Here is a 23,527-nt window from a genome sequence, read left to right on the forward strand (position 1 = left end):
CATCTTTGCGGAGGTGAGTGCTAGCTAATACAATGTGAGGAGAGTGGAGAAGTTGGTGGGGGTGGTGCGCTGCAAGTAGTGCTTGCCAATTTGGCACAAGTATTGCCTTCAGACAATCTTGGCTGGAGGTAGTTGGAAACAGATCAGCAGCAGCTCGGGCTTCCATCGGGGTCTGAGATGCTAAATCGCTCATTTTCCCAATTTCCTGCTGACCTCTTGTGAAGCAGGTTTCTATAAGAGATCATACAAAAGGTGATAATAGCCAGATAATTAGAGGTAGTGAGCTGAGACTGACAGCTCAATAGGTGGGCAGAAACCCAGGTCTTCCTATTTAAGGTTACAGGTGCTTGGCGCTCTTTGGTACTTGGACACCACAAAGCATGAGCCTTATGGTTTCATCGCCAAAGTGACAACAGGTGCCTTCGCTGATCATCCTACTTCACAGTATAGCTGTGGAGAACGGGGCCCTGAGAAATGATTTGTTCCTCAGCAATGCATATATCCATCCTACATACGGTCACCTGCAGAATCACAGCAATGACAGGACAGAACAGAAAGAGACACATCATGCTAGTCCATTGTTATGACCGTGCAGGTGGTACAGCAGAGTTATTAAAAAACCCCAGAGGGAAACTTTAAACAGCTGTCATAACTGTTGTTTTAAGTGTTATGTTTGAGACGCAACTGAGGAATTGAGGAATTAGACCACTAGTTCTCGAGGTTTTATGATAACACAGATTTATAATTGATAAAATATATGGGTGGGTGGGAGGGGTAATGATGAGAAATTTTTTTTATGCAGTGATTAAACTAAATGAAACATTTTATTAAGTTACACAGGTTAAAATATATATACACACAAGACTACAAATTACTACGATCATAACTTTTAACAAATTCCCAAACTAATCTCCATGAAGGCAACAGCAACCCATAGGCCTGAATTTTTCATTCGTCGGGCAGGTTCAGTGGGAGCGGGCGGGGGCTGTTGGGAAGTCGACCTCCTCCCTCGATCGGCTCCGCACCGCGATTTCACTCTTGGCCCGCCCTGTGTGGATCACGAGCAGTAGTGCTGAGCGCTGCCTGTGCGGACGGGAGGAGGAGGGAGAGTCGGGCCTGGCGCACAGTTCACGCATGCATGCGAAAGAGCGCTTCAAACACCCTGAGGCACGGAGCTGCCTCAGGGAGATTGAAGTGCTTTTTAATAAAATAGATAAAGACATTAAAAATTTAATGAAACATGTCCCCTCATGTGCCTGTGTCACATGAGATGGGACATGTTTTTATTTTCAAAATAAAGTTTTAATTTAATTTGCATTAGCTTTAGGAAACCTCATACCACTCGTGGATGAGGTTTCCTAAAAAATGTAAAGGCCGCTTGGCCTTTTCGCCTGCCTGCCAACCGTTAGGTTGGATGGGTAATGTAAACTTCAGTTTAATTACCTTGTTAATGGCCTTAATAGGCCTTTCAATTATCGGCGGGCGCACAGCCAACTCCAGCGCGCGCCCACCAAGCGAAATGTTGCACGAGTGCGCGATGACGTCAGGACACACGCCCGACGTCGTTGTGCGTAATATTACGTTCAGGCGTGTCGGGCGCTCGCCCGCACGCCGAAGGTAAAATTTTGGCCATAGACTTAACCAGACACCAGGCAAAGCATTTTCACCTTACAAATTCAAAATGAGGTTCCTTTCACTTTGGTTCCTTGCAGACACCGTGGTAGGCTTACAGGCTTTGATCTTACATCTCCTCTGCTCTGCACACCTGAAAACTGCTGAAGTTATACCTCGCAATGCTCATTGAATGTAAATTCTCATTGTATCACCAGCCTCTTTGAACTCCACCTTTTAATAATAAAACCCCTTTCATAGTACCAATTTTATTAGTAATATGAACTTATATATAACTTATATTACTTAGTAGCTGCTAGCTAGGTGGTCGTTTTCACCCCACTTCTTGAATGCTCTATTCAAAAAATGCAAATATACTCTCTTCTCTCTTACATATCAAAACTAGTACACATCAAAGCACCCAGACTAACTGGCTTTAATCCAATTAAGACACAGCCACAGGCTAAACCTCTATTTTAAAAGAAAACTATTTTCCAATAATATTCATGACACCCATCAACTAAAGCTGGCAGAAACCTACACACAGGAGGAAGTCATCTAGCCTATTGTAATTGTGCTTTTTGAAAGAGTTATTTAATTAGTCTCACTTTCCTCTGCTGTTTTCAGCAACTTTATCCCTTCAAGAGTTTACCCATTTCCCTTTTAAAAGTTACAAATGAATCAGCTGCCAGGCAATGATATTTGGATCACAACTCGCTGCTTAAAAAAAAATTCTCATCATTACCTGCCCATATATTTTATCAATTATCATAAATCTGTGTTGTCGACAAGTGGAAGTAATTTCTCCCTATCAACTCTTTCAAAACCCTTCATACTTTTGAAAACTTTGGTTAACTTTCCCTGTAATATCCTCTAGTGAAGCTGTTTTGTCTGATTTCCTTCTCCTTCCCTATATCCTTTTAGGCTCCTTCTTTCCAAAGTTGTTTTTTATTTGTCCTTATGATGTGAGCATCACTGGTAAAGTCGGTATTTATTGCCCATCCCTCCCTTGAGAGGGTGGTGGTGAGTCGCCCCCTTGAACCGCTACAGTCCATGTGTTATAAATACAGGCCAAAAGGTGGAAAGTGGGATCAGGCTAGATGGTTACTTCACAGAATCACAGAAACACAGAATTTTAACGGCACAGAAGGAGGCGATTCGGCCCATCGTGTCCGCACCGGCTCTCCAAATGAGCATCATGACCTCGTGCCATTGCCCTGACTTTTCCTCGTACCCCTGCACATTGTTTCTATTCAAATAATCATCTAATGCCCTCTTGAATGCCTCGATTGAACCTGCCTCCACCACAATTCCAGGCAGTGCATTTCAGACCCAAACCACTCGTTGTGTGAAGTATCTTTCTCATGTCACATTTGCTTCTTTTGCAAATCACTTTAAACCTGTACCCTCTCATTCTTGATCCTTTTACCAGTGGGAACAGCTTCTCCCAACTTCTCTGTCCAGCCCTGTCATGATTTTGAACATCTCTAACAAATCTCCTCTTAGACTTCTTCTCTCCCAGGAGAACAGTCCCAACCTCTCCAAACTATCTTCATAACTGAAGTTTTTCACCCCTGGAACCATTCTTATAAACCTCTTCTGCACTCTCTCCAATGTGTTCACATCCTTCCTATAATATGGTGTCCAGAACTGTACACAATACTCCAGCTGAGGTCTAATGAGTGCCTTTAATAAGGTCAGCATAACCTCCCTGCTCTTGTACTCTATTCCCCTATTAATGAAGCCCAGGATACTATATGCTTTATTAACTGCTCCCTCCACCTGTCCAGCTACCTTCAGTGATCTATGCACATATACACCCAGGTCTTTCTGCTCCTGTACCCTCTTCAAAATTGTACTCCTTATTTTATATTGTCTGTCCAGGTTCTTCCTACCAAAATGCATCACCTCACACTTCTCCACATTGAACTCCATCTGCCACCTATCTGCCTACTCCACCAACTTCTCTGTGTCCTTTTGAATTTCTACACTGTCCTCCTTACAGTTTACAACACTCCCAAGCTTTGTATCATCCGCAAACTTTGAAATTGTCACCTGTACACCAAGATCTAGATCATTAATATATATCAGGAAAAGCAAGGGTCCCAATACCAACCCCTGGGGAACTTCACTACAAACCTTCCTCCAGCCCAAAAAATATCGACTGACCATTACTCTCTGCTTCCTATTTTTCAGCCAATTTTGTATCCACGTTGCTACTGTCCCTTTTATTCCATCATCAATAACTTTTCTCACAAGTCTGTTGTTTGGTCTTTTGAAAGTCCATGTACACCACTTCAACAGCATTACCCTCATCGACATTTTCTGTTACCTCTTCAAAAATCTCCAGAAAGTTAGTTAAACACGATTTCCCCTTTAGAAATCCATGCTGGCTCTTCCTTATCATCCCATATTTTTCCATGTGACTACTAATTCTATCCCAAATAATTGTTTCTAGAATCTTGCCCACCACTGAAGTTAAATTGACTGGTCTGTAATTGCTGGGCTTATCCTTACAACCTTTTTTGAATAGGGGCGTAACGTTTGCAATTCTCCAGTCCTCTGGCACCAGTCCCGAGTCTAGGGAAGACTGAAAACTTATGGGCAGTGTCCCTGCAATTTCTACTCTCACTTCCTTCAATATCCTTGGATGCATCTCGTCCAGTCCCTTGTCAACTTTAAGTACTTGTCAGCCAGCACGGCCACAATAGGCTGAATGGCCTCCAGGAAAGATGTAAGGAAAGGAGTTCCTGAATTTTGATCCAGTGACAGTGAAGGAATGGCAATATCATTCCAAATTTCTAGTCTCAATAATGGTGACCATGACAACGATCATCGGTTGTTGTAAAAACCCATCTGGTTCACTAATTCCCTTTAGGGAAGGAAAACTACCATCATTACCTGGTCTGGCTTACATGTGACGCCAGACCCACAGCAGTGTGGTTGACACTTAATTGCCCCCTAAGATGGCCTAGCAAGCCACTCAGTTCAACAGCAATTAGGGATGGGCAGCAAATGCTGATCTCACAACGATGCCCTACATCCCATGAAAGAATAAAAAGAAGCCAGCATGGTGTTTGACTTGGAGGGTAACTTGCAGATGGTGGTGCTCCCATCTGCTGTCCTTGTCCTTTTAGGTGGTAGAGGTCATGGGTTTGGAAGGTGCTGATAAGGGAGATTTGGTAAATTGCTCCAGGTCATGTTGTATATAATACAAAATGCTGCCATTGTGCATCGGTAGTGGAGGGAATGAGAGTTGAAGATAATGAATCAAATGCCAATCAAGCACTGCTTTGTCTTGGATAGTTTTGAGCTTCTTGAGTGTTGTGGGAGCTGCACTCATCCAGGCAAGTGGAGAGTATTCCATCACACTCCTGACTTGTGCCTTGCAGATGGTGGACAGGCTTTAGGGAGTCGGGAGGTGAGTTTCTCATTAGAGAATTCTAAGCCTCTGACCTGCTCTTGTAGACCGTATTTATATGGCTGATCCTGTTAAAGTTCTGACCAATGGAAACCCCAGGATGTGGATGGTGAAGGATTCAACAAGGTAATGCTATTGAATGTCAAGGGGAGATGGTTAGATTCTCTCTTGTTGGAGATGGTCATTGCCTGGCACTTGTGCATGAACACTTGCCAGTTACCAGGCCAAGCCTGGATATTGTTCAGGTCTTACTGCGTTTGAGCATGGGTGGCTTCAGTATCTGAGGAGTCGTGAATGGTGCTGAACATTGTGCAATCATCAGCGAACATCACCACTTCTGATCTTATGATGGAAGGAAGGTCATTGATGAAGCAGCTGCTACCCTGAGCAGACACTACCCTGAGGAACTCCTGCAGTGATATCCTGGAACTGAGATAATTGGCCTCTAACAACCACAACCATCTTCCTTTGGGCTAAGTGTGACTCCAACCAGCAGAGAGATTTCCCCCTGATTCCCATTGACTCCAGTTTTGCTAGGGCTCCTTGATGCCACACTCGGTCAAATATTGCCTTGATGTCAAGGGCAGTCACTCTCACCTCACCTCGGGAGTTCAGCTCTTTTGTCTATGTTTGGGCCAAGGCTGTAACGAGGTTTGGAGCTGAGTGGCCCTGGCAGAACCCAAACTGAGCATCAGTGAGTAGGTTATTGCCGAGTAAGTGCCACTTTAGGGCACTATCGACGACACCTTCCATCACATTGCTGATGATCAAGAGTATACTCATGAGGCGGGAATTGGCCAAATTGAATTTGTCCTGTTTTATGTGGACAGGACTTACCTGGGCAATTTTCCACATTTTCTGGTAGATGCCAGTGCTGTAGCTGTACTGGGACAGCTTGGCTAGGAGCACAGCTAGTTCTGGAGCACAAACTCGGATGTTGTCAGTATCCATAGCCTTTGCAATATCCTGTTTTTTGTTATCACGTGAAGTGAATTGAATTGTCTGAAGACTGGCATCTATAATGGTGAGAACCTCTTGATGATGCCAAGATGGATCATTAACTCAGCATTTATGCCTGAATATGTTTGCAAATGCTTCAGCCTTATCTTCTGCACTGATGTGTTAGGTTCCCCCATCACTGAGGATAGGGGTATTTGTGGTACCTCTCCCTCAAGTTAGTTGTTAAATTGGACAACACCATTCCTGACTAGATGTGGCAGGACTACAAAACTTTGATCAGATGCCTTATTGTGGGATTGGTTAGCTCTACCTTGGCTACTTCTGCCTAGCATAAGTCTAGTCCAGTGTTGTAGCTTCACCAGCTTGACACCTCATTTTTAGGTAAGCCTGGTGCTGCTCCTGGCATGCTCTTCTACAATCCTCATTGAACCAGGGTTGATTCCCCAGCTTGATGGTAATAGTAGAATGATGGATATGTCCGGCCATGAGTTTAGAGCTTGTGGTTGAATACAATTCTGCTGCTGCTAATCCACAGCACCCCATAGATGTCCAGTTTTGAGCTGCTAGGTCTTTTCCCAGTCCATCCCATTTAGCACAGTGGTAGTGCCACACTACACGATTGAGGGTGACCTTAGGGTGAAGGTGGGACTTCTTATTCACAAGGACTGTGCAGTGGTCACTTCTGTCAATACTGCAAGACAGATGAATCTGTGACAGATAGATTGGTGAGGACGAGGTCAAGTATGTTTTTCCCTCTTGTTGGTTCCCTCACCACCTGCCACACCCAGTCTAGCAGCTATGTCCTTTAGGTTTCGGCCAGCTCGATCAGTAGTGGGGCAACTGAGCCAGTCTTGGTGATGAACATTGAAATCCCACCACCCCCCCCCAGCCAGAGTACATTTTGTGCCCTTGTCACCCTCAGTGTTCTTCCAATTGCTGTTCAACATGGTGACGTGCTGATTTAACAACTGAGGTGAGGAAATAGGTGGTAATCAGCAGGAAGTTTCCTTGTCCTTGTTTGACCTGATGCCAAGAGACTTCATGGTGTCAGGAGTCAATGTTGAGGACATCCAAGGCCTCCCCCTCCCAACTGTATACTACAGTACCACCACCTCTGGTGGGTCTGACCTGAGTGGAATGATGACGGAGGAGTCTGGGACATTGGCTATAAGGTATGATTTGGTGACTATGTCAGGCTTTTATTTCACTAGTCTATGGGACAGCTCTCCCAATTTTGGCCCAGATGGTAATTAGGGCAAATTTGCAGAGTTGAATGGGTGTGCTTTTGTTGTTTCCAGTACTTCGATAAATATTAGTCTCTTTCTTACTCGATGATTTTGTAGTGGTTTGATACAACTGAGTGACTTGCTTGACTATTTCTGAAAGCACACTGTGGTAGGTCTGAGTCACCAGTAGGCCCGACCAGGCAGGGACTCACAGAGGTTTCCTCCCCTGAAGGGCATTCGTGAACCAATTACAAGAATCTGGTTGTTGGAATGATTATTATTAATGGGACCAGCAATTTATTCCAGAATAATTGTAAATTCCCCTCAGCTGCTGAGGTGGGATTTGAACTCATTCCTCTGGACCATTAGTCCGTGCCTCGGGATTATTAGTCCAATAACATTACTGCTATACCACTGTCCCCCTTATTATCCAATTCCCTTTTAAACGGTGTTACGAGGCAGGATTTTCAGAGACCTCATGTCACCAGTGGGGCTTCACAAGCAGCTTAGTGGCAATTCCTCTGCAGAGGACAGAGAAGGGTGGTCTGCCTCTGAGCTTTCCCCCTCTACCGCAGTGACATAACAGAGTTTGGGCAAAAATTCTTGTGAGGCAGGCGAAGCTCTGAGGAAATTCACCCCCCACCCCTCCACCCCCACTGCCACCACACTTGCCTCAATGGCCCACGTGTGGTAAAGCATTGAAAGAAAATGCTTTCCTCTTTTTATCTGTTCATGGGATGTGGGTGTCACTGCTCGGCCGCTTCAGAGGGCAGCTAAGAGTCAGCCACATTGCTGTGGGTCTGGAGTCACATGTAGGCCAGACCAGCTAAGGACGGCAGATTTCCTTCCCCAAAGGATGTTAGTCAAGCAGATGGGGTTTTACAACAATCAATGATAGTTTTATAGTCACCATTACTGAGACTACCTTTCAATTCCAGATTTATTGAGTTCAAATTCCACCAGCTGCTGTGGTGGGATCTGAACCTACGTCCCCAGAGCATTAGCCTGGGCCCGTGTGTTCCAGTGGCATTACCACTATGCCATTGTCTCCCCCTGACTTCCCCCAATTTAGTCATTCCAGCCAGTACTTTTAGGGTGGCGGGGTTTCCCTTCCCGCCATCCAAAGAGTGGGCAGGGGCACTGCCTCCCACAGCCATTTAACGCTCCAACGAGCGCTCATTGACTGGAGGCGGGACTTCTGCCCCTCACTCGGGATGAAGTCCCACCTTAGAGAGCTGCCTGTCAATCTGATTGGCCAGCAGCTGTCCAGTCCCTACAGCACCAGAAGCTGCGGTGGGCAGGACTGGGACTGCAATCGGTCCCCAGAGCCTAAGTCCCAGGGTTCCAGGAGAAGGTAAGTTTTGGAGATCCCAGGGCAGGAAGGGTCGGGGAAGCTTGTGGGGGGTGGTGGGGGGGGGAATGTGGGCAAAGGGGGATTGGGGTGTGGGAGAGGCTGGGGGTTGGGGAGGGAGGTCCTGTGGGTTACTGGACCTGAAGTCGGGGTGGTGGGGCATGCCGGATGATAGAAGGGGGTTGCTGATAAAGGCGCATCCCACTTCCTGCCTGAGGCCTGAACCTGATTTATTTTCAGTGTAAAATTCAGTCATACATTTCATTCCATTTAAATGGAGAGCTGGTTAAAAAAGATAAATTGACTGAAGCAGGCGGATGTGAACATAATGTTGTGAATCCTTTGGTTTGCAGGTGAAGAAATGGATGACAGCTCACCCTATGAACCCAGCAAGAGGGGGTATGACTATGCCAGACTGGCCTCAATAACAGCAGGTGAGTCTCCTACCTAATAAATAAAAAGGTTCTCCAGGGCCCGTGGACATAGCCTTGAGTATTTGATTGGGTCTGTTTAGCAGATCCGACGTGGTGAATGCCAGCAGCACTGAGTTGTACCACTCGCTCCACCTTACACCATGCTCAGGCAAATATCTCTTTACTGAATTCCTTGGGGCTGGATTCTCAGTCTGGGTTTGGAAACCTGAAGTCGGGTTCAGCTCCGGGCGTGGAGCCAGCTCGCCGTCCGGTTATGGATGGGTTATGGTGGGCTCCCGAAGGTGGAGGTGGTCGATGAGAGGACTAACACATTGGTAGCCGCACCGGGCCAAGGTGGGAACTGCTAATTCATGACGGCGGGAGAGAGAGAGAGAAAGAGAGAGAGATGCTGCCTCAACATGAAGGTGGTCTTGGAAGCAAAGGTCAGCCATTTTTCATATTTACAAATGCCAAAGCTGCCTCCCTGTGATCCATGGGACAGCTAGCAGTCACGGATATGGCCCAACAGCCATGACTGCTGGACTCCATCTCCACCCACCCCCGACCCCCCCACCACCTTTTCCAACATGAGATCATCACGGTTGTCTGACCATGGTCCAGGCCAATGTCTCCTGCCTGCATTACTAACTGAAATCACAGTCAGCGTGGGAAATAAGGCCCCATTATTGGCCCTAATGTCACTCAATTGGCTTTCGGCTGCTTGTGTGCAGGTAGCTGTTCCATTCCGGACTTGGCCTCTTCCAAACTGGCTCGGGCTCCGGATCATGGTGCCGAATTGGCACCACAGCTGGTGGAGCAAAATTGCGGTGCCGCCCCAACTCCAATCCCAACACAAACCTGTCTCTCAAACGCAGCTCCTAGTGTCTCTACCAGCACATTTTTCAGCAGGGGAGGCTGAGTAGAGATCAGGCTCTGGATTCATCGGTTTTGGAGCAGGGGATAGGACGCATTTGGCAGTAAACAGAAAAAATGCATTCTAAAGATACCGCCTCATGTCCACCAAAAAACCCCTAAAAGTTGAGTTCATCTAACAAAATATCAATTCCCTTTAAGGCCCACTGCAAGTCCATTCTACCACATTTAAATAGGGTCAAATGGGCATGGCTAGTCACTTATCGCTAGCCATACAGCACAGAAGGAGACCATTCGGCCTGTCATATCTGTGCTGGCTCTCTCCAAGAGCAAATCACCCAGTCCCTTTCTCCCTTGCCCTTTGCCGTAGCCCTCCCTTTTTTCATTTCAAATAATTATCCAGTTCCCCTTTGAATGCCATGATTGAATCTGCCTTCACCACAATCTCAGGCACTGCATTCAGATCTACCCACTCGCTGTGTGAAAAGGTTTCCCTGCATGTCGCCTTTGCTTCTTTTGCCAATTTCCTTAAATCTATAACTTCTGGTTCTCAATCTTTGCACCAAAGGGAACAGTTTCTTCCTGTTTACTCTGCCCAGACCCCTCTTTGACTCACTGCCAGTTCATTTCTGCCCCAAATCTGCCAGGTCACCCTGAGGTAGATGCCACACTGAGGAGGACATTGTATGTGCGACTATGGAAAGTAGCCGCTTGCTTCTTTTAGGATTCAGTCATGGCTTTTGCTGCCAACTATACTCCATTCACCTCAGAGTATTGCTTTGACTTCTGATGACGTATTTTGATGTTATGAAGAGGAGGAGGATGAACACATGGAAGAGGCCAGATTGAAAGCTCTCAGAGTCAGTCATTCCGAAGGTATCCTTTCGCTATACATGCACCAGGGTCTACAGAACAGGAAGGGTTCACAGCATGAGGATGGTGCACAAGATGAAGAAGGAGTGGAACAGGGCAGCCAACTGCTGGAACAAGCACAGCACAAATGAGAGCCAAGAACTTTCAATAGTTTAAGATTGACCTGCCAAATAAAGTTGACACATCTGCCTGCTCCCCATCGTCATTCCTCACAAAATCCCTCACTTCCTAAAAATTCTGACAAAGCCCTTCAGAAGTCCACAATTCCCATGCCATCATCTAACTCACAAGAGTTGAAAGCAGATACGGAAATGAACTCGTAACTATGTGACCAAGATGTCTTTATTTGAAACAACATTCAACAAGAATTATAAACAAAATATGTTCTTTAATTTCTGCAACTACTTTTTAACAATATGACTAACCTCCAGCTAACTTGCTCCAGCTCCTAATTTTCTACTTCTAAGAGGTGTTCACTAGGGTGTCACGATTGAACTGTGGGTGGCTGGGATGTGTCTCCCCTTGGAGCTTTACATGCCTGAGATGACTCTCAGGAATGACCTTTCTGGTCTTTACAACAGACAGGGTTACCTGATTCTTGCCTGAAGCTCTCCCATGTGAAGGTATTGGGAGGGAATTTAAGCAAATGGGCTCACTGTCACTCTGTGGAGACACCATTACTTCTGTGCCTACTCCTTGAAGCTGGGAAAATACTCAGAGGTGCTACAAATCAAATAGTCCTGGTGAGGTCTTGGAAGCTCTGTGAAGGCACGCGGTATAAAGCATCTAATTTAAGCATTGGTAGATTCCACTCCAGGGGACATCAATGTCCTTAGACAACCAATGACAAACCTGTCTAATTCCTTGTGAGGGTTATCTGCACAGCTGAGGTACCAGGACACAGTTGGCAAGAACATGGCACAGCTTTTGGAAGTGCCCTAGGGTTCCTTGGCAGTGGCTGGCCTCTTCCTCCAAGGCAATTAAAAAAAGAGGCGTTTGTTTAGCTGTGCATGCAGCAAAACCTGTCCTTGAAGAAATGGATGAATGGAAGAGCATTGCAAATCTTTGAGATAGGTGCAACGTACTGACACTGCTGATCATGAGTCTTACGCAGATAGCTGGTGCAGACACGGTGAGCTAAATGGCCTCCTTCTGTGCTATAACAATTTTGTGATTTTAGCAACCTTCTCTTGCCACTTAACCTCCAACCTCACCCTCTCCTATCCATCTGATAATGTCATCTCCTGGTTGTCCTTCAATGGCCTTTTCTCCTGTACAATTATATTTCAAACATCTGGCTAACTTAGCACAACCAGAGTTTGAAATATTTGTACTTTTAATTCTTTTCCTTATGAATGAGCTTTGTCAGCTTAATGGCAGAGATTTCAGAGAAGGACAGGCACTGGGAGAGTCCTCAGTTGTGCCACCATGTTAGCTGCCAGATGGAAGGACCATGGCACCAGACTTGCCTGAGGCTGCCTGTATACAAATCCATTAAGACACACTGCAAGGCAACTGTGTCCTCTTTAAGAAAAAGATGATCCACTGATTCTCAGTAAAACTAATTTTCAGAGTTATACTCTAGTCTCTCTTTAAAGATCCTGAGTATTGATTGCCAATAGCTGATCTGATGTTCCATTATTTAGCCCGATATATTCGGGACAATTTCTTAGAGCAGCACATGCTAGAGCCAACCAGATAGTAGAGTATTCTAGATCTGGCAATGTGCAACGAGACAGGATTAATTAATGACCTCATTGTAAAAGGAGCCCCTAGGTAGCAGTGATCATAACATGATTGAATTTCTCATTCAGTTCGAGGGAGAGAAGGGTGGGTCTAAGACTAACTTTTTGAACTTAAATAAGGGCAGTTATGAGGGTATGAAGAACATAGGAACATAGGAGCAGAAGTAGGTCATTTGCCCATTGAACCTCCTCTGCCATTCAAACAGATCATGTCTGATCATCTACCTCTATACCTATTTTTCCCCAGTATTTCCATATCCCTTGATGTCATTAATGTCCAGAAATCTGTCGATTTCTCTCTTGAACATGCTCAATCGCAGCCCTCTGAAGTAGAGAATGCCAAAGATTTACCACCCTCTGAGTGAAGAAATTCCTCCTCATTGCAGTCTTAAATGGCTTGCCCCTTATTCTGAGACTGTGTTCCCTGGTTTTAGACTCACCAGCCAGGAGAAACATCCTATCTACATCTACCCTGTCACTCCCTGTAAGAATTCTGTAAGTTGCAATGAGATCACTTCTCCATTGTTTGAACTTTGGAGAATACAGGTCGTTTCCTCAATCTCTCCTCATAAGACAATCTCGCCATCCCAGAGTTTAGTCTGATGAACCTTGGTTGCACTCCCTCTATGGCAAGTTTATCCTTCCTTAGATAGACAGAGCTGGGTAAAGTGAACAGGGAAATTAGGTTAAGTGATAGGTCAGTAGAGAAGCAGTGGCAGACATTTAAGCAGATATTTTGTAAGACTCAGCAAAGATACATTCCAGTGAGAAAGACTCTAGGGGAAGGATGTACCGTCCGTGACTAACTAAAGAAGTTAACGATCACATTGAAAGAAGAAACATATAATTCCGCAAAGATTAGTGGCAGGTTCAAAGATTGGACAGAATATAAAAAACAGCAAAGAATGGCTAAAAAAAAGGAGGTTGAAATTAGAATAGGACAAAAAGCTAGCTAGAAATACAAAAAATAGGTAGTAAGAGTTTCTACAGATATTTAAAAAGGAAATTAGTAAGTAGAGTGAACTACTGGTCCTCTGCAGAATGAGTCTGATTAATAATAGGAAATAAGGAAATGGCGGATGAATTGAACAGATATTTTGCATCTGTCTTCGCTCTAGAGGATACAAATAACATCCCAGAAATAATTGTGCATCAAGAGGTGAAAGGGAGGGAGGAGCTTAAAACAATTACAATCACCAGGGAAAAAGCACTGAGAAACTTATTATAACTAAAAGCTGACAAGTCTCCAGGTCCTGATGGACTTCATCCAAGCATCTTAAAAGAAGTGGCTGCTGAGATAATAGATGCATCAGTTTTAATTTTCCAAAATTCCCTAGATTCTGAAAAGAATTTTCCCACCAGATGGGAAAATATCAAATGTGACTCTTCAATTCAAGACAGGAGGGGGACAGAAAGTAGGAAAGTACAGGCCGTTAGCTTAACATCTGTTATGGGGGAAAAGCTGAAATTTATCATTAAAGAGGTTATAGCAGGGCAGTTAGAAAATCTCAGTGCAATCAGGCAGAGTCAACATGGTTTTGTGAAAGGGAAATCATGTTTGATCAGTTTGTTACAGTTCTTTGTGTTATGATCCCAGCTGATGTTACTACTGGACAAGTCCGGCCACAGAGTGGAACCCGGCTTGATAGATCCTGACTTTTTTTTTTAGGTAGATGGAGAGTGGCTACTTAACAGAGTCACAGGAGTCAGCTGATAAGCTTTTAACAAAAGGATAAAACATTTATTAAACAAGAAAAAATGAACTATATTACAATACTCCTTCACCCACATTTATACCTTTTACAGATATATACAGATTTGTAAGGATAACACAAGCTACAAAAGCTATCTTATGGTCTAATGTTCACAGTAAATACACAGCTCGTGTAAACCAATAGGTGATCTGTGGTCAGAAACACCACACTCTGAAACCAAGTGACAGATGCCGCCCCAACCACCTCAACTCCCACCAGACACTTGTCACACTGTGAGCCAACCGGTCTCACTGAACTCCGTCTTTCATACGAGGGTTTCCAATCACCACTTTCCAAGAACTCGCTTTGGAATCTTCTCCCAAACTGACGCTTTCTCTCAGACACCTACCACAAGGATCCACCTCCAGGGTTTTGAACTCTCCTTCCAATGTTCCTCTCCCCACGTGCCACGTGCATTCAAGCTTTCTTCTACGCACTCTCTCTCTGACTCAGCCATGCCAACTGAACACCACTACTTCACATGCCCATGGTAAAGATTTACAGACCTTCGGCTGTCTCCTTGGATCTTATGGCTTCTCGCATACCTATATAACTTCAAATATGCGTCCTGCCCTTTGAGCTTGAAGCTTAGAGCCTTCCCCTCTGCTCCTTACTTTCACTTCCACAGAACAAGACCTTTTCCAGCTTCCTGTCCTTGTCTTTTGGCTAGACTGTCCTCTTGAGACCTTTCCTGTTCCACTCCCCTGGACTTGGGGACTTTCTTCTTTAGTTTCTGCAGTTCCTTCTCCTGTCCTGCTTCTCCTGGCAGCTGTCTTCAACTTTAGTTTGGGACTTGCTATCTGTCCCTCTGCTATTCAGCCTCTATGGAATCCTGGCTTCAACTGAACTGAAACTGCCTTTTTTAGGGGTTTGTGTGTGTGTATGTGTGTGTCTGGCCTCCGTCTCTGGACTCCTGTTGCTAGGCAACAGCACAGCTTTGCTGCAGTTGTACTGGGTTTTGGTGAGACCACATCTAGGCAACTTTCTATAGTTTCAGTCTCCTTATTTAAGAAAAGACATAGTTGCATTAGAAACAGTTCAGAGAAGGTTCACTTGACTGGTTCCTGGAATGTTGGTGTTATCCTATGAGTAAAGGTTGGACAGGTTGGGCCTATATCCATTGGAGTTTAGAAGAATGAGTGGTGACCTTATTGAAACATATAAGATCCTGAGGGGACTTGATAGGTGAATGCTGAAAGGATGTTTCCCTTTATGGGAGAGACTAGAACTAAGGGAGATGGTTTAAAAATAAGTGGCCCCCCATTTAAGACAGAGATGAGGAGATTTTCTTTCTCTCAGAGGGTCCTGAGTCTGTGGAACTCGCTTCCCCAGTGTTTTTCTACTTTTGTTTAACTTCTTTTTAAGAGTCATAAAATCTTCATTAAAAGGCAGGCACCTTTTAAAGTGAAACTAAAAACAACCTATCCTTTTCTTAACACACAAATACAGAAAGACAAATTAAACTTAAAGCTAAAACTTAAACCTAAAAATATATCTTATACCTAACATACCCAAATACACATGTAACTTACTTAAACTATCTCTATTTCCTTACGTTTGAGTAAGTAACAAGCAACATGGATAAAGTGGAACCAGTGGATATGCTGTACTTAGATTTCCAGGAGGCATTTGTCAAGGTGCCACATCAAAGGTTACTAAACAAAGTAAGAGCTCATGGTGTAGGAGGTAACATATCAGCATCGATAGAGGATAGGTTAGCTAACAGGAAACTAAGAGTAGGCATAAATGGCTCATTTTCAGGTTGGCAAGATGCAGCAGTGGAAAGCCTCAGGAATCAGTGCTGTGGCCTCAACTGTTTACAAGCTATATTAATGGCTTGCTGATGTATCGAATGTATGGTTGCCACATTTGCTGATGACATAAGATGGGTAGGAAACTAAGTTATGAAAAGGACATAAGGAGTCTGCAAAGAGATATAGATAGGTTAAGTGGGTGGATGAAAATTTGACAGATGGAGTATAATATGGGAAAAAGTGAACTTGTCCATTTTGGCAGGAAGAATAAAAAAGCAGCAAATTATTTAAATGGGAAAAGATGCAGAACTATGAGGTACAAAGGGATCTAGGTGTCCTGGTACATGAATCACAAAAAGTTAGTATGCAGGTAGAGCAAGTGATTAGGAAGGCAAATGGAATATTGTCATTTTATTGCAAGAGGATTGGAATGTAAAAGTAGGAATGTTTTGCTACAGTTGTACTGGGTTTTGGTGAGACCACATCGAGAGAACTTTTTATATTTTCGGTCTCCTTATTTAAGAAAGGACATAATTGCATTAGAAGCAGTTCAGAGAAGGTTCACTCAACTAATTCCTGGAATGATGGTGCTATCCTATGAGTAAAGGTTGGACGGGTTGGGCCTGTATCCATTGGTGTTTAGCAGAATGAGAGGTGACCTTATTGAAACATATAGGGGAGAATTTTCTCCCCATCGGGGGGGGGTTGGGCGGAAGTGGACACAGGCGGGTGTGCAGCCGATCGCCGCCCGTGATCGGCTGCGCACTGCCATTTTGTGTGGGCTGGCCAATTAAGGCCCGCCCAGCGTGACGTGCACCCAGAAGCGCAGTGCGGGAGGGGGGGAGTAGCCTGAGTCGGGGCCCGAAAGAGCGCAGAAGTCTCCCTGAGGCGCAGAGCTGCCTCAGGAAGATTAGTTTGAATTTCAAAAATTTTAATGAAGAAAAAAAAATTTTTTAAGACATGTCCCCTCATGTGACAGTGTCACATGAGCTGGGGCATGTCAATGAATTTTATTAAAAATTTTTATTAAACTCTAAAAACCTTCATGAAACCTCATCCTGCCCGTGGATGAGGTTTCATGATAAATGTGAAGGCCGCCTGGGCTCTTCGCCTGCCCCCCCCGCCAACCTTAAGGTTGGAAGGGCAGCTCAGTTAATTATTTTAATTGGTTTTTAAATGGCCTTAATAGGCCTTTGACAGTTCAGTGGGCATGCAGCTGACTCTGGTGCACGCCCGCCAAACTGAGGATCTGAATGACGCGCGGTGACATTGGGATGTATGCCCGACATCACCACGTGTCATTTAACGCGTCAGTGAGCAGGGCCCACCCCCGCTCACCGACCCGAAGATTTTTGCCATAAGATCCTGAGGAGACTTGATAGGGTGAATGCTGAAAAGATGGTTCCCTTTGTGGGAGAGACTAGAACTAAGGGACACAGTTTAAAAATAAGTGGGTGAGGAGAATTTTTTTCTCTCAGAGGGTCCTGAGTCTGTGGAACTCTCTTCTCCAGACAGTGGTGGAGGCAGGGTGATTGCATATTTTTAAGGCTGAATTGGATAGATTCTCGATTGATAAAGGAGGCAAAGGGTTAAGGGGTAGGAAGGAAAGTGAATTTGAGGCCACAATCAGATCAGCCATGATATAATTGAGTGGTGGAGCAGGCTGGAGGGGCCGAATGGCCTACTCCTGCTCCTAATACGTATGTTCATATATTCGTATGTTGCCCTAAGAAAGCTCCAGACTTCTCCTCTGGCCCCCTGACTTTGAAATAGTCACTTAGCATTGGGGTAATGAATGGAGAGACAAGTTGCTCTCCCTTTGTCTTGTCTACAGGCATCTAAAGTCCAGATTTGGGCTTCTTGATTCTCGATTCATCACACCTTCTCTCCTGCAGCAGCTAATAACAAAAAACAAAAATTAAACGTTCATTCATCTCCATGCTGGTTGTGGAATCTTGCTGTGCTCAACATGGCTGCCATGTTGTAACAAAAGTGACGTCAGTTCAGAGCAATTCACGGCATTTTTGGGATGTTTCTAATAGAGTCGGTCAGGTGTTGCATAAGTCCAAGTCTTTCTCTGTCAACGTAAATGTCATCATCCACTGGGGGATCTTGGTTTCTCTATCAATGTACGGTTTCTGTCTCTGCGGTATGTGCTGTGATTGTTAGCTTCTGTCACCTCAATTAGCACAAGGTCTATAGGAAGGTTCAATGTTTGTCCAATTGGTTTCACAGGATCTGACATTGGCATCACACGGGCCAACCGCTGCCTGGACGCAGCCAAAGCCTGCAACGTGGACGAGTCATGTCAGAAGTTACGGACGGAGTACGTCTCCTCCTGCATCAAGCGCTCCAGCAAGTCTGAGACCTGCAACCACCCCAAGTGCCACAAAGCCCTCCGCAAGTTCTTCGACCGTGTGCCCGTCGAGTTCACGCACGAGCTGCTCTTCTGCCCCTGCGAGGACACGGCGTGCGCGGAGCGCAGAAGGCAAACCATCGTCCCGTCGTGTTCCTATTACGTTAAGGAGAAGCAGAACTGCTTGACATTGCTGGAGTCATGCAAAATGAATGTTGTTTGCAGGTAAAGAGATTGGAGCGTGCAGACCGGCTGCCTCAGTGAGTTCACACACACACACACACGTACATAGCGACTTTGTGAAATAGTCCAAAGCAACGAGTCGGCAACCTGTTTTACATCCATTTGGCTTCAGTGGAAATAAAAAACTGTATAAGGGGGTGGTTGTTTTACACTATCACTTCCCCCAGCTCTCCCCCTGCTGATTCAGAGTTTGAATGGTTAGAAGGGTTTAAGATCTCCTGTCTCAGCCAGCTGGTTAGGTTTCTACATGAAACAAAGTTAGTACAATGTCAACACAGCTCCCAGGAGAAGCATAAAACTGTCCCTAATTTGGCATTAAATTGATATCCTATTTGAAACAGACACGAGTGTGGGAAATGCAAAATTTCACGCTGATGCAGTAAGGGGTGTTCTATCAAAGCTGGAACTAAAGCATGTTGCAGGGAAATACTGAGTTTCAAATTGCATACAATTTGTGCTAAACCTGAGCGTGTGTGCTTGCCGCTGATTCTAGGTACCGGTGTTGGCAACTCTCACTTTAGTAAACAAGTAGATCAAATGGCCCGCCCCCCACTCGCCGACTGGAAAAAGCTGCCCCTACATTCTGTTGTTCACTCTCAGCTAGCCAGGTGAACTAAGATGCAATTTTCTAGCCCTGTACTGTCAGTAGTGTCATTTTTGTAATAAGCAGGCTTCTTTTTCTCATGCTGATTATTCCTGCCTTTCCTCATCTCCAGAAGATATTGATTTTGCCTGGCAGGTTTCCACGGGGGTGAGAAACCATGTAGTTCCTTGCCCAAGTGGTCATTGTTTATCTGTGTGCTTCACACCGAGTTGTTGGGAGGCCATTATCCATTGTGAGGGGTTGGACGACACCATAGCAAAACCAATCCAGTGTTCTTTTGATTTATACACATGCAAACATTGGATTTTATTAGATTTGGGGATCGTGGTATTGCAAAAGAGTCATTGATCAGTGGGTCGCATCCTCCACCTTGCTACTAACATCACTGGGAGTAATAGTGTTTTAGAAGCTTCCGTCAGCTCTGTTTTTGGCATTCCCTCTGTATAATCATGAGGAATCCTGTACGTTTTTTCACTGTTAGCTTACTTATGAGGTAGATTCTCTGAACTCCAGTGTAGCAGGCCCAGACCTAATGACTAGTATCAAACTATATAGCAGCAGAAGAGAAAAACAGATGCCCTTCATTGTGCTAATTGCTACTTCAGCTTCTAGAGCAATTGCATCATTAACTAATACAGACATACAAATTAGGTACAGGAGTAGGCCACTGGGCCCTTCGAGCCTGCTCTGCCGTTCAATAAGATCATGGCTGATCTGATTGTAATCTCGACTCCACATTCCTGCCTACCTCCATAACCTTTCACCTCCTTGCTTATCAAGAATCTATCCACTTCTACCTTAAAAATATTCATAGATTCTGCTTCCACCGCCTGTTGAGGAAGAGAGTTCCAAAGACTCATAACCCTCAGAGAGAAAGAAATTTCTCCTCATCTCTGTCTTAAATGGGCGAACCCTTACTTTGAAACAGTGACCCCTAGTACAAGATTCTCCCACAAGAGGGAACATCCTCTCCACATCAACCCTGTCCAGACCCCTCAGGACGTTATAAGTCTCAATCAAGTCACCTCTTACTCTTCTAAACTCCAGCGGATACCGGCCTAGCCTATCCAATCTTTCCTCATAAGACAACCCGCCCAACCCAGGTATTAGCCTAGTAAACCTTCTCTGAACTGCTTTTAGAGAGTAATGGTCAATGGATATTTTTCGGGCTAGAGAAAGGTTTGTAGTAGAGTTCCCCAGGCGTCAGTATTGTTTTTCCTGATATATATTAATAATCTAGATCTTGGTGTGCAGGGGACAATTTCAAAACTTGTGGATGACACAAAGCTTGGGAGTGTTGTGAACTGTGAGGAGGACGATGTGGAGCTTCAAGAGGACATAGACAAGTTGGTGGAGTGGACAGATAGGTGGCAGATGAAGTTCAATGCGGAGAAGTGTGAGGTGATGCATTTTGGTAGGAAAAACATGGACAGACAATATAAAATAAGGGGTGAAATTTAGAGGGGGTGCAGGAGCAGAAAGTCTTTGGTGTATATGTGCATAGATCATTGAAGGTGGCAGGACAGGTGGAGAGAGCAGTTAATAAAGCATATAGTATCCTGGGCTTTATTAATAGGGGCATAGAGTATGAGAGCAGGGAGGTTATGCTGAATTTATATAAGGCACTCATTAGACCTCAGCTGGAACATTGTCCACAGTTCTAGACACCAAATTATAGGAAGGAGGTGAACACACTGGAGAGAGTGCAGAAGAGATTTACAAGAATGGTGGCAGGGATGAGAAACTTCAGCTATGAGGACAGATTGGAGAGGTTGGGACTGTTCTCCTTGGAGAGAAGAAGACTGAGAGGAGACTTGATAGAGATGTTTAAAATCATGACAGGGCTGGACAGAGTAGATAGGAAGACGCTGTTCCCATTCATAAAAGGATCAAGAACGAGAGGGCACAGATTTAAAGCGATTTGCAAAAGAAGCAAGTGTGACGTGAGAAAAAACTTTTTCACACAACGAGTGGTTTGGGTCTAGAATGCATTGCCTGGAAGTGTGGTGGAGGCAGGTTCAATTGAGTTATTCAAGAGGACATTAGATGATTATTTGAATAGAAACAAGGTACAAGGGTACGGGGAAAAGGCAGGGCAATGGCACTAGGTCATAATGCTCATTTGGAGAGCCGAATGGACTCCTTCTGGGCTATTAAGATTCTGTGAGACAACATTTGCCAGGTCTTTGCCCACTCGCCTAACCTAACTATATCCCTTTGTTGCCTCCTTGTGTCGTCTTCATGTCTTACTATCTTACCTATCTCTGTGTCATCAGCAAATTTAGCAACCATACCTTTGGTCCCTTCATCCAAGTCATTGGGGCCCCAGCACTGATCCCTGTGGCACATCACTGATTACATCTTGCCAACCAGAAAAAGACCCATTTATACCTACCCACTGTTTCCTGTTAGATAGTCAATCTTCTATCCATGCAAATGTTATCCCTACACCATGAACTTTTATTTTTTGCAATAACCTTTGATGTGGCACCTTACCAAATGCCCCCGGGAAATCTAAATACACTACATCTACCAGTTACTTCTTCAAAAAACTCCAATAGATTGGATAAACATGATCTCCCCTTCACAAAACCATGTTGACTCTGCCTGATTGCCTTGAATTTTTCTAAGCGCCCTGCTATAACATCTTTTATAATAGCTTCTAACATTTTCCCCATCACAGATATTAAACTAACTGGCCTGTAGTTTCCTGTTTTCTGTCTCCCTCACTTTTTGAATAAAGGAGTTACATTTGCTATTTCAAATCTAATGGAATTTGATTGGTAAGGGGATCAAAGGTTACGGAGAGAAGGCGGGAGAAAGGGGTTGAGAAACTTTCAGCCATGATTGAATGGCAGAGCAGACTCGATGGGCCGAATGGCCTAATTTCTGCTCCTATGTCTTATGGTCTTATGGGACCTTCTCCGAATCTAGGGAATTTTGGAAAATTAAAACCAACACATCAGCTATCTCATTAGCCATTTGTTTTAAGACCCTAGGGTGAAGTCCATCAGGACCTGGGAACTTGTCAGCCTGCAGCTCCAACAATTTTCTCTGTACCACTTCCCTAGTGACTGCAATTTTCCTGAGTTCCTTTCCCCCTTCCATTTCCTGATTTACAGCTATTTCTGGGATGTTTCATGTATCCTCTATTGTGAAGACCAATGCAAAATGCCGGTTCAGTTCATCTGCCATCTCCCCTTTTTCATTATTAATTCCCTAGACACACTTTCTATAGGACCAACGCTCACTTTTGTTAACTTTTCTTTTTTAAATGACTATAGAAACTCTTACTACCTGTCTTTATTTAACTAGCTAGCTTTGTCTCGTACTCTAATTTTTTCTTCCTTATCAACCTGTTGGTCATTCTTTGCTGTTTTTTATATTCTGCCCAATCTTCTGACCTGCCACCCATCTTTGTGCAATTATATGCTTTTTCTTTAAGTTTGATACCATTTTTAACTTTTTCGTTAACCACGGATGGGGAGTCCTCCCCTTGGAACTTTTCCTTCTCGTTGGAATGTATCTATTCTATATATTCTGAAATGTCCCCTTAAATATCTGCCATTGCATCTCTATTGACTTATCCCTTAACCTAATTTTCCAGTTCACTTCACTCTGTTTTTATGCCCTCACAATTGCTCTTATTTAAGTTTAAAATACTAGTCTTAGAACCATCCTTCTCTCCCTCAAATTGAATGCCAAATTAAATCATATTATGATCGTTGCTACCTAGGGGCATCTTCACTATGAGGTCATTGATTAATCCTATCTTGTTGCAGAATATCAGGTCTAAAATAACCTGCTCTCTGGTTGCTACCAGAAGGTGTTGTTCTGAGAAACTATCCAGAAAACATTCTACGAATTGCTCATCTATGCTACCTTTACCCATCTAATTTTCCCAGTCTATATGCAGATTAAAATCCCCCATGAGTATCGCCGTTTCTGACAACCTCTCTTATTTCTTATACACCGTGCTACCAGATGGTTACTGTTAGGGGGCCTGTACACCACTCCCACAAGTGACTTCTTGCCATTATCATTTCACATCTCTACCCAAACCGTCTCTACATCCTGGTTTCCTAAACTTAGGCCATCCCTCTCTACTGTGTTAATACCATCATTAACAGAGCCACCCCTCCACCTTTTCCTAGCTTCCTGTCCTTCCTAAATGCCATGTACCCTCAATATTCAGGAACCATTCAATGTCAGCTTGCAACATGTCTCTGTAATGGCTATCAGATTGTACTTACTTATTTCCATTTGTGCTTTCAGTTCATCTGTTTTGTTTACAATGCTGCATGCATTCAGATACAGAGCCTTTAGTTTTGTCTTTTTATTAT

The 23,527-nt window shown here is 44.3% G+C and overlaps 1 protein-coding gene across 1 annotated transcript in view; it reads left to right on the top strand.

Annotated features, from left to right (window-relative positions):
* The window catches only part of gfra4a (GDNF family receptor alpha 4a), a 199,963-nt gene that overhangs the window by 134,133 nt on the left and 42,303 nt on the right, over window positions 1–23,527 (top strand). Inside the window, exons 3-4 of the mRNA XM_078554577.1 lie at window positions 8,923–9,003; window positions 18,217–18,562. Of these exons, the coding sequence (XP_078410703.1) occupies window positions 8,923–9,003; window positions 18,217–18,562 (427 nt within the window). The remainder of the gene's footprint in view (window positions 1–8,922; window positions 9,004–18,216; window positions 18,563–23,527) is intronic.

This window comes from Cetorhinus maximus, chromosome 1 (assembly GCF_964194155.1).
Source record: "Cetorhinus maximus chromosome 1, sCetMax3.hap1.1, whole genome shotgun sequence".
NCBI lineage: Eukaryota > Metazoa > Chordata > Chondrichthyes > Lamniformes > Cetorhinidae > Cetorhinus > Cetorhinus maximus.